Source organism: Hyalella azteca, unplaced genomic scaffold (genome assembly GCF_000764305.2).
Source record: "Hyalella azteca isolate HAZT.00-mixed unplaced genomic scaffold, Hazt_2.0.2 contig5104, whole genome shotgun sequence".
Taxonomy (NCBI): domain Eukaryota; kingdom Metazoa; phylum Arthropoda; class Malacostraca; order Amphipoda; family Hyalellidae; genus Hyalella; species Hyalella azteca.
Window position 1 is genome coordinate 65,903 of NW_025935305.1, and position 12,164 is coordinate 78,066.

The following is a 12,164-nucleotide window of genomic DNA, read 5'->3' on the forward strand; positions in this document are numbered from 1 at the left end:
CGGCTATAGCTTCCATCGCTGTAAGAGATCTTTGGGCCGCAGCAAATCAATGTTGTGATCAATCCACTAGGTCATTCCGAAATCCGAATAGAATCAGGATATAATCGGAGAGTCCAGAAACGGCTTATATAGAAACCAAGGACAAATGATAATGATTCGATCTAGTCCAGACACACAAGAAGCCAAGCGGTCTCAGTTAACAGCTGGTAATTTCAACTCGGGCTTTTAATTTCCGCGGATTCCCCTATAAGCTTCGTGTGATTCTGACGCACAGCAAAGCTCCCGGATAAGTTCGGTAAATCGAAAACGAAGTTCATCGTAATCTCGAACCGGGTCGGCAAGATTGTCGCCAAGAAGTTACTGTGCGCCAAGATGTGGATTTCCCTGCCTTCGTTCGTGTTGCCGGGCCGCAGGACAAGGTGATGGAGCTCACTGTGATGGAGCTTGCGGACGCGCAATGTACAATCCTGTCGGAGGTTACTGAATTCCTCTGTAATAATACCAGCAAAACCATCTATCCAATCGCGATATCTATTCTGGCCAGTTGCCAATTATTGCTGGCCAACCTGTTATGCAGTTGACGTAGCGATTCGGATGTTGTACGTACCCAAAAAATTAAACAATGCAAGCCTATAAGATAGTTCATGGGGCTTGGAGAGCGTGCGTCCCAATTGATCCTGGTTAAATAATGCAGACACAGAACCTACCGCCTTAAATATTGGATAGCTCAGTCGCCGTCATCAGAAGAGGCTTCCTGGCCAGACTTCGGCATGAGGGCCACAGTGCGCGGATACGTGCCGATTACCACGAAGCTTTACGCGCTCTGCATCCCTGTCTGGTGCAGCTCTACCCGAACATCAAATGACCGAGTCGCATTCATGGAAGTTTCGAGTGGTGAACAGTCATTGAAAGTTTAATATGTGTGACCGTCAAGCGATATGTATGTTGAATATGTACGACCGTCATCGGTAATGTTCGTCGATTACATTTCGGCGGTGAATATTTTAATGGAGGCATCTAGTAGAAGAAAATTGCAATGGACATGAAAACCATTGTATCTATCTCATTATTTCATAAATGCGTTATTTTTATTATGATTTTGAATTGGAATAGATCGTTTTGGATTAATTGTTTGTTGTGCTTTCCTTAAAAATAAATACAAAAATTTGTAGAACATTTGATGGAAAAGTCTTGCTCGATCATCAAGTCATAAATAAATAGTAGCTATGTTGTTTTACATGAGCTTACAATGAATTATTGTGATGAGCGATTGGGCTAATTGATTTGTTTGTAGCCCACTGAGATTGTCGGACGCAATCGTTTGCTTGTGCTATTTAGTCAACAGCTTGCATAGTTCTCGTAAAGTACCATATTTTTTATCTCGACCGTTCACAGTAAATTATAAGTATAGAATATTATATTAGTTGAGACTTGAGTCTGAGGTGGCGTAGGTTAGAGTCGAGACGACATGTGGAAAAAATATTATATGTACAGCAATGAGTTTCAGCAGTACTTGAGAAATCCATGCAAATAGGCTAATTTTGAATACATTTAAATTCTTTGTCATGAGAGTACGTGAGAACAATTTGATGCACTTTGACAATTACCAATTGGAATGTAATAAAATGGCATTTTCAGATGCTTCTTGATCAAGTTGGTACTGCTGGAACAAGTACCTAAGTAGCTTGAAAATTCATATTGAATAAATGATCTCTGGTGGAAACTGTCAATACTTGTACTCCCTCTTCACGCTCAAGTGCGTCTAAAAAATTTTCCTCTCCATTGTTTTTTCGTCGGATTTTAGGTTTCAATATTTTTGGTTTAAAAGTCGTATCAACTTATGCCTTTAGTTTAAATTATTCTTCTGGTGTCTCATTTACTGTTTATGAATACAAGAAACTTTGTCGTCGCTTTTTTCCGCGACGCACGATTCTTTCCGTGGCAGGAGTGGCGCCCTTCTCATCATCGGGAGCCTGAGGAAGTAATGGTCTCGAGATCGTGCAGGGCTCGAGATCGTGCTGGGCTCGAGATCGTGCTGGGCTCGAGATCGTGCTGGGCTCGAGATCGTGCTGGGCTCGAGATCGTGCTGGGCTCAAGATCGTGCTGGGCTCAAGATCGTGCTGGGCTCGAGATCGTGCTGGGCTCAAGATCATGCTGGGCTCAGGACGGGTGCGCAGCCGTAGACCAGCAAATTAACACTCAAGTCAGCCCTGGAGCCAACATCAACCATCTTAATGCTGTAGATATTGTCATCCTAGCACGTAAGCGCTGTACTCAATTGACACATCTCACCACACGAACTTTAAACCAACAATGCTTCAGCTCACAAGCTGCTACTGGACATAGTTACGCATGCATCCTGTCATACAAGATGGCCGTACTCATTCTATTACTGTTTCATAGGGAATAAAACAACAAAACAATTATATTAACAAAGTTTTAATTGTTTAATCAAAAAAACATTCTCATATCCTAAAATAAATACATAACGCAATCTAACGCTTTACATATAAATATTCAGCAAGACTTAGTCGCAGCATTCAATGCACGTTCATAATCAAATTTTTATTACAAAATATTGAAAAATGAGGTTTTGGCGACGGTTTTCAGTCACGTATTGAAAGAGCATGCAATATTTTTAACATTCTTTTAAAAATCCTTAAATAATTTCTCATTTAGTTATATTTAATCTATAATCATATTGACACCAGCACTGTTTATCTTCCCCTTTGAACTGGCATTAAAAAATTTACAAAGCATCAATAGAAATTATTAAAATTAAATTCGTCATAATTTAATGCACTTACTAGGATAATTTCCGAGGTACATAGGGAATGAAACTGGACATGTATTGCATGATGATCTACATGAACTGCAGAGATTCATCTCGTATACATCAATATTCTAAGTTTATACCACATTAATTTAGCCATACGATCCTATGCTCATTTGGGAGACTCACAAATCCGTGGCTAGAACTTTAAATTCTAAGTCGAGCGAGCTGAAGTCATTGCGAGATTGAGTATCGATATTCTAAAAAGCTGTCTAGCATGCAGGTCTATAGCGCTAAATTATGGACAAACAGCAGGGACAGGAATATTTACAAAATGGATCAGCAGAATCTAACAGTTTCTGGAACTATTTTTTTTATGCGGGAGATTGCAACATTTTTCGACAGAGTGTGCAAGGAACTAACTGTAAAGATCAAACACAATAAGAGAGGGCAAGTCAACAGTCGGGTTCATTGCAGGCACAGTCATTTGACTAGCTATTATACACTTTACTGTCACAGTCAAAGTCGCATGCAAGGAATTCTCTTCATGGTTATACTCACGCAGGTTACACCCAAAAGCGGTATATCGGCAGCTCATATCTACAAACATGACAGTTTTGTTCGGCGTTTTCGGGATAGGATTGACTTGCAATGGCAAATACTAAGCTGGTACATTTTGTCTCACGTAGCGGGAATGTCGGGAAATTCAAGCATACGAAACGGGGTAAAGTAGAAACGCTTTGGCAAGATCATGATCTTTGTTTTACTCCAGAAATGGTGTGAAAAATGTATTTAAAATTATATTTAATTCCGTATGGCCTTCGTTAATCAGTGCTTCAGTGACCGACAATTCATTATTGCTGCAACACACAAAACTCAAATAAATTTTAACGAAGCCTCTAGGACTGTCAGCACCAACTTATATTGGTGCATCGTTCAGAGCGACGTATAGATGTTTCGCGAGACTCGATCTGTTACTCATAAAGTTAAATGCAGAATTATTTTGCGTGTTCTTTTTCAGAATTATCGCTTGTAACCGATTTCCTCGTTCGGTTAGAATTAGATCATTGAACGTTTTTCATACTCTGCGATTGCGAGCAAACTTTTTTCATTCTAATGAACATTACTTATTCCAGCTGTTCATGTTAATTGCCAAAAGTGTCATATAATCCTCAATTGCGTTCTTGCATTCAAGTCTAAACATAGCACGATGACTGTAATGCTCATATAACTGTTTACTCGGCTAATTTTGCCACCAAATGGATAATCTAGAATGAAGAAGTACAAGCGAGATAAGCGTCCATTTTCCAAAATAATGCAGCGGTTTAGTTGCCTCAACTTTAAAAGAAGATGACATCTAACATGAATATACATGTCGTGGTAGAGGGGGAGGAGGTTCTCTGGGGTAAGGGGGGTGGGAGGGGAGCCTGAAGCTTTGCCTCTGAGCTCTCAGAACCTCGGCTTGTGCCAAGGTTTGAGCCGAAGAACTGTGAGCAAGAATTGTGTTGAAGTGAGCGAAGTCACCGCTGTTTGGAGGAGGGTTGGTCATTTCGTCAAGTTCGTAGTACAAATCACTGGAATCCTGCGGGAGAAATTATAGGAACATAGACTAAGAAGAGGATGAATATGTACACACCGTTGTGATCAAGCCAACTGTGGAGGGGGCCAGTCCTGTACTGGGCTCGTACGAACGGATAATATCCATCACATTTGTGAGAACCTGTTTGATAAATTTGTACCGAGAGCGGCAGCTTGTGCTGCACATGTAAATGTATGTCAACATTGGGCCACCTCATTCTGATGGCTCGACAAATTAGATAAAATATGTTTGAGCCTGAGCCTCTTGCAGTGTATTTTTCGACTGTTATAAAATTCAGAAATGCATTTCAATTGAATAATTAATCAGTCAACTCGCAGTGTATCCCAGATTGTTATAAACAGACAAATTGTAGAACATGGATTTCACGAAAAAACTCATTTGAAAAGCAATATAGAATGAGAGTTGCTGTACAAGTTAGTCGCGTGCAAGTAGAGAATCAGGAAACTGTGTTAACAAGCTAATCGTGCTGGATTCCATTAAACTGAAACAGATGATCGAAAAACAGCTTATAGGGCAGGTCCTCTGGCAACATGGTTTGCAGGCTGGGATCATGAAATCTCAATGTTCGACGAAAAATTCAAAAGTTTAAACTTCAAATGATTCACTTGCTTGTGATGGTATTCGACTCGCCTACAAAAGCTTTTATCACCATTTTTGATTCTGTGAATGTGAGAGTTGAAAATAACGTGTGGAAGGGTTAAAACAAAAGCATGCAAGAATATTAAGTGCCCACACCAAACAGAAGATAAGAACCAGATGAAAAGGAACAAACAAGAACCGGTTAAAGAAGAATTATTATACAAAATTTCAATGCCCATACATGTACCTGAATTAATAAGTAAAAATTATGAATTCGAGTCATTCAAAAATGTTAGAGGTAAATAAACTTTAAATAATGGACTCGTTCGATCAGATCCTAGTCACCAAATATTCTTCTAAATAATTCATTGCCTTCAGCAGTATGAGCCTGTTTGATGAGATTCAGCGACGGTCGGTAATACTATGGAATATAAAAAATGATACCATGACGTAATCCTATTCATGATACGCGTTTGATTAATATAATCAGTGAATATCAAAATATCAACACACAATTAGAGCATTTAGAGGCCTGATGTATATTTTAATAATGTTTAAATTTTCATTTTTCATTCATGCTAATTTCTTCACGCACGCAATAGAGTTGGCAATGAAAATTACTGAAGTTGTGGCATTTATACAATTGCCTCCTGGTTATAACAAAGGGCAGCGTCAATTCTATTCAGTCGATGTGCGAGGTCAGAGTTTGAACTTCAACCGCGAAGTTGAATTTCTGTTATCAATCCAACCAGCCTCCCATAATTGGTGGCACATTATTCCCCATTTGCCATAAAGAATTATCCGTTTATTATTATTAAATTATCTCACAGCTGATGCTGATTTCAAGTTAACTAACGACGAACGCATGGACAGCACAAAATGGAATCAAGAATGCCGGTCAGCAGCACGCTGCCTCCTTGTCCACTCGATGCCGTGACATTCCTTGCTGGTGGCCTGCGAACACACGATCAGTTAAATAAATGAATAGCTGTTCCGCGTTTATGAGGCCGTAGGCCTGTCGCCGATTCTTAACATCGCATAACGTTCACAGCTTCATGTGGTCTCGAACACACAACTCACTGCTTCAATTCTGCTGTGCTTAACCGCCCGGCCTCCTTGCCGATTCCGACCAGAAACTAGCGCACAGAGCTGGGATCGAACCCGTGCCTCTCTGCTCCAATCTTGGTACTCTGAACTTTAACCACTGGGCCACCCTGCCCACCCACTTTGGTCCATAGCTGTCCTCACTGTCAATAGTTCACGAAGGAATAACCTTGCAACAAACCAGTCAATTATTTCTTCTCTACGTCACTGCCTTAGTGGGGAAATTCGTCGCTCAATGAAAGCTACTCGGGTAAATCAGAGCGGCTAGAAGATCCCGGTCTTTCCTAAGCATAATAGGCCTGTTCGTTCAATTAGCGTGAGATGACTGTTTTTCCTAAGCATGAGGTGCTTGATTTTCTTCTTCACATGAAATGACTGTTCTTAATAAGCATGAAATGTCTTTATTTGGTCAGCATAAGGTGCCTATTTTCTGAATTTAAATAAGGGCAAAGAATTCATCTCTCTCAATTATGTTCCATAAACTTTTCTCATGAACAGTGATTAGAGGGAGTTGGACTTCAAGCGTTAGTGGTTAGGAAGAGTGCAGCCATCATTAAAATGATTTCTGAAGCATTGGAGTCGGTTTGAAAAAGGTTATAACCCAAGCTATGTTAGTTATTCAGTGAAAACTTCAGACAAATTCTGTGAAATATAACGAAATTAGTGCGAAATGTTAGTTTTCATTGCAATATAATTCAAACCCAAGCTCTAGTTAGCGTGCAGTACTGCGTCAGGTAAAACGTATGTACAAATATTTACACGGCAAGCCTTTCTATACACACTCTCATCTAATTAAATCTTTAATTTTAATAAGAAATTAAGGCCCACCGTAGCTGTACAGTGAAAATTGTCATCAGCCGCTGCAGAATCTAAAATATACTCTATAAAAATTTCTATCTTGCTCTTAAGAAAAGTACCTTGAATTCTATTTTCAGAAATCGGAAACGAATCGGGAAAATAACATTATTCAGTCAATCGAAAATAAATTCAATTGATTTTCAACTCGAATAAAATACTTTAAAAAAGATAATAATCCATCATCAGCAAAAATTTTCGAACCACACGTGAAACATTGACCGCAGTTGGCATAGTGTATCCCATTTGAGGAATATACCCTGACAATATGTATACATATGTTCGAACGCTGTACGTTAAAGTGATTAGATGAACTTAGCAAAGCGTGGTAGTGGTTGCATCACAGTTACAATTCTCCAGCTTCACATGGACACCGGATTAGCATGTAAGTAGGAGTGCAATTTTCCAAGACGGAAAGTTACGGTACTCAGAAGAGTAGAGAAGTGTAGCTGCGGGCGAGTCTACTATTTGAAGGACCAGTTGTAGTAGTATGGGGACCAGCCAGTCTACAAACCCCAACTGATGCGCGGGACTTTGGTCTGGGGATTTGGTAACAACTGCCGGGTCCCCCCCGACGGGCGTCCTCTTCCTCAGAGCTTGTCTCGACCCCGCTTGACGCGGGCCCACAGAGCTGCAGAGTGGCCCGTGAGGCGCCGCTCTGGGCTACAAGTAATGCACACAAAGAATTATGCGCCATGTTTTTAAATGGATAGAAATTATAAGACGAGCAATACAAACAGATCTTAAGGAAATTACTAGTGAAAGAAATCAATCAGATTAAACAACATAACATAACAGAGTGTTAACTGAGCATCCACGAGAGCAGGTTGTGTGGTGCCTAAGAGCTCCTCGATTGCTTGTTGTTTGCTCTGTTGCCTTGCACGTGCGTTGCTCCCATTCTCTCGTCTCGTTTTTGCTGACGCGGCGATTTTATTATTGACACGTCTTTCTACTGAGTGTGCTCGTTATTCTTTTGCGGCGTGCCACTTGCTTGACTGGCTGCACGTAGTATTCGATCTAGCACAAGCGTAATTTTGATTGTAGTCACAGCGGCCGTTCCGTCTTGGTCTTCGCCTAACCTTATGGAAACGGCCGAGGGATGGAGGGGAGAGGACGCGGGTGCCTGAGTTGCTCGACTGTTAACAACAGGAAGAGGACAGTTAGTTGTTCTTCGTGTGAGGGATGTTACCATCTCTCATGCGTAGGGCTGACTAGAGCGCAGGCAAACGCCTTCGGGCGTTGGCTGTGCCCGGGGTGCTTGGGTAGAGCCAATGTCGGTATAGCAGAAAGACCCGTAGATTTCGACTTCTTGGGGTATGTTTCTCGGTGTTGTGCCAATGGTAGAGCACTGAAGAGGGTGCCCCGGGGAGCTGTGGTCTGCGCAGCGGATGCTCTGCAGAAACTGCTGGAGGCGGCGTTAAGTGAAGACAGTACTCCATTAGCATGGGGTAGATTGCTGTCATTTGGGTGGATCGCGCTGCGGCAGCCGGAGAGCAGCGGTTCGTCTCACTCACTAACCACAGAAGTCAAGAGGCAGATTCGAGCATTTATTGAATCTGACCATCTGGTGGCTCCGGAAGAAAGAGTGAGGCGGGAGTCGGGAAACGNGAAAAAAAAAAAAAAAAAAAAAAAAAAAAAAAAAAAAAAAAAAAAAAAAAAAAAAAAAAAAAAAAAAAAAAAAAAAAAAAAAAAAAAAAAAAAAAAAAAAAAAAAAAAAAAAAAAAAAAAAAAAAAAAAAAAAAAAAAAAAAAAAAAAAAAAAAAAAAAAAAAAAAAAAAAAAAAAAAAAAAAAAAAAAAAAAAAAAAAAAAAAAAAAAAAAAAAAAAAAAAAAAAAAAAAAAAAAAAAAAAAAAAAAAAAAAAAAAAAAAAAAAAAAAAAAAAAAAAAAAAAAAAAAAAAAAAAAAAAAAAAAAAAAAAAAAAAAAAAAAAAAAAAAAAAAAAAAAAAAAAAAAAAAAAAAAAAAAAAAAAAAAAAAAAAAAAAAAAAAAAAACATAACAGTGATGTCGGCGCTGAACAGTAGGTCTGATGTGGCCTGTCGCCAATTCTTACTTTTCGTGACTTGTTCACAGAAGATATAAAATCATGCCATTTGACCGGATCTTTTCATGACTGACGATAGTTTGAAATAGCTACTAGACTTCCACCGGGTTCGATATGGTGCCGGGCATTTAAAATCTGAACATAACTTTTTCCATAGCTTTATCTAGTCTGTTCTTGAAGGCGTTCATACTCGGAGCGCCATTGACGTAATCAGGGAGGCTGTTCCACATGTCGGTGATCCGAAGCGAGAAGAAATTTTGTCGCGTGGATGAGTTGCAGCGCAGTTTTTTTAGTTTATAGCCGTGGCCCCTGGTGTTGGTTCTTGTTTCAAATTCTAGTAATCCTTTGGGGACCTTGTATAAACCATGAGTATACTTGTATACTTCAATGAGGTCCCCATGCAGACGTCGATAACTGAGGCTTGGAAGCTTCATAATCTTTAATCTTTCTTCATAGGACTTGCTCTTCAAGCCTGGAACTATCGGTGTTGCATGTCTTCGAACATTCTCTAATAAATTTTTGACCTTTTCAAATCTCGGTGACCACACAACTTTTGCAAACTCTAGATTCATGCGCACGACAGCAACAAACAACTGCTTCATCGCTTCTGCATCTAGGAACTCGTAAGAGCGTCCGATTGATTAGTCCAAGAAGTTTGTTGGATATATTAGGTTGCGTTTCAACATGCTTAGAAAAATTCAGCTCTTTGTCGACATAAACTCCGAGATCTTTTTCCACACTAGACTTTTCAATCATTACTCTCTCGTTGCAACCATGTCTTCTCATACTGTTGCTGTTCATTGTTCTTTCCGAGGTGAAGTACTTTACACTCGTCAGCATTATTTGACGCATCCTTCACTGTATTATAAACTCTTGTATCGTCGGCATACATGGAGTACACAATGAAAACTACTTATGGCAGATCGTTTATAAAAGCAACGAACAAAATAGGCCAAGAACGCTTCCTTGTGGCTCGCCACAGTGCACTGTTGATGCCCAATCTGACACGGTTCCGTTGATACTGACACGTTGTCGTCTACCTACAAGAAAATCTCTGATCCATTGTGGCACGTTTCCCTCAATTTCCAAAGACTTCACTTTACGCAACAGCCGCTCATGCGGAACACTGTCAAATGCTTTGGCAAAATCGAGGTACAATGCATCCACTGGCTCCCTTTCGTCCAACAGGCGGGTCCAATCGTTCAACGTAGACAATAAGTTAGTGGTGCAGGATCTACCGGCAATAAAGCCATGTTGACAATCTGATAGGAAATGGTGAACAGTCAAGTGATCGATAATCCTATCCCTCAAAACAGATTCCATTACCTTACAAACAACACCTGTCAGACTGACAGGGCGATAGTTGCCGGGGCTGCTCTTGTCACCTTTTTTTGAACAATGGTGTTACTCGAGCTTCTTAACAATCGGGCGGCAAAGTTCCTTCGTTCAAGGTTTTTTGAAAGAATACTGTCAATGCTAATTTAGAAGAACGGCTGCTAATTCTTTGAGCAATCTGGGATGGAAGCCCTCTGGTCCACATGTCTTGTTGGGATTTAGAGCTACCAGGCGCTTGGGAACCTCTTCGTCGTGTATTTCAAAACCTGTTAACTTCGAGCCGCCTGGGCGCTATAAAATAATTTAATGGTGTTTGTGTGTGTGAAGTGAGTTAACCTACTTGATGGGAACTTGAGACGAAATTTTAAATGAAAAGACCTAATAATGGATGAACAAAAACCAGCATGAAAAATATATGCAGCATGACCATATGCAGCCTCGAAGTTTGAGAGCTACACGGCGTTAGCAAACCACGGTAACTTCTCCACTCAGCCGCTTATAAACCCTCGATCACCAGATCTATGACCAATTGATTTACAGTAATTCATCTCGTTCATGTCTTTTACAGAATGGATAAATTCATTCTGTGATCTTATTCAGGAATAAAGGTGAGGGCAAACCAACTTGATAAGGAAATTTCATGCCAGCCAACCCAATAAATCTGAAAACCTGCTGCGCCGAGTATGAGAAGCAGACTCCTGAGAATCTGCCGGAGTCTGAAAAGCAGACTCCTGAGAATCTGCCGAGTCTGAGAAGCAGACTCCTGAGAATCTGCCGGAGTCTGAGAAGCAGACTCCTGAAAATCTGCCAGAGTCTGAGAAGCAGACTCCCGAGACTCAGCAGAGTCTGCACCAAAAAGACAGCAAAATTTGCTGAGAAAAATAAGCCCCTAAATTAAAATAAATAACCAATTTACGAATTTACTTATGGATAATTCAGTTCCTTATTAAATAATAATGTAATTATTAGGTTTTCTATTAACTAGTGGGCACTCACACATAGTGAGGGAGGCGGGGCCTGGGTAGGGGCCGTAAGTGGAGGGAGTTCTGGAGAAGTTCTGGTGCACCATGGAGGGGGGAGGGACCTGCCCCATGGGGAGCAGTGTGGCGTTCAGGGGGTGCAGGCCGTACTGAGATCCCCCAAACTGGTTGGGGGGGAACACGGGGCCGTACTCAGTCCCGCTGCCCATCTGGTCGAAATTCTTAATTAGATTAAAAATAAAAAAAAGCTTTCCGACAATTTTGTCATTAAATTGCAGGAGATCATTGGAGTGACGAATGAGAAAAGCTGTAATATGCAAAAAAAAAATAATATTGAAGGTCAATTCACTTTGGATTATTAATTGCAGTTACTGCTTCATTCGTTTTAAACGCAAGTCAATGACTTCAACGGCGCTTTGGAGATGTAAACGTCGAAGAGATTAGCCGGCAAACCCCGAGAAAGATAAATTTAAAATTTGTAAGGACATATAGAGAAAATTACTAGAATTTATCAACGGATTTAGGTTCAGATTGAGATAATTCGCTTCTACACCGCAGGGAAAGTCTTAGTTAACAGACATGAAACCGGACGACACATGACATCGACGATTGGTCGGTCAAATATAACTTCTCGTTGCCTAACATCAAGATACGAATAGCCTTGACGTCTCTTAGTGTTTCCGCGGACAATGGGTTAATGCTTTCTCACTTGACGGAGAATCTCATTGCCTGGCCTTTAGGGACGAATAAGCCTTGGACGATCATGCATCCGTAGACAAAGGGTTAACCCTAGGGCAACTGACGGTCACTCTGCTTTCTTGTCTTTTGGGTACAGATATCCTTGATGGCAGCTAGTATAACCGTGGACAAAAGAATCAACCGTCTCTCAAATGACT

General features: G+C 40.5%; 1 protein-coding gene across 5 annotated transcripts in view; it reads right to left on the reverse strand.

Annotated features, from left to right (window-relative positions):
• Positions 1-2,468: 2,468 nt before the first annotated feature.
• LOC108668242 overlaps positions 2,469-12,164 on the reverse strand; it is a 39,772-nt gene continuing 30,076 nt past the window's right edge. For 4 of the 5 annotated variants that reach the window (XM_047880271.1, XM_018155420.1, XM_018155418.1 and 1 more), the window contains 3 exons: positions 11,285-11,477; positions 7,426-7,574; positions 2,469-4,355 (listed from right to left, as the gene is read on the reverse strand). In XM_047880271.1, coding sequence (XP_047736227.1) covers positions 4,131-4,355; positions 7,426-7,574; positions 11,285-11,477 — 567 coding nt within the window. In that variant the 3' untranslated portion in view covers positions 2,469-4,130. Of the gene's footprint in view, positions 4,356-5,218; positions 5,907-7,425; positions 7,575-11,284; positions 11,478-12,164 lie in introns of those variants that run through there. The other variant, XM_018155419.2, reaches the window with a different exon arrangement.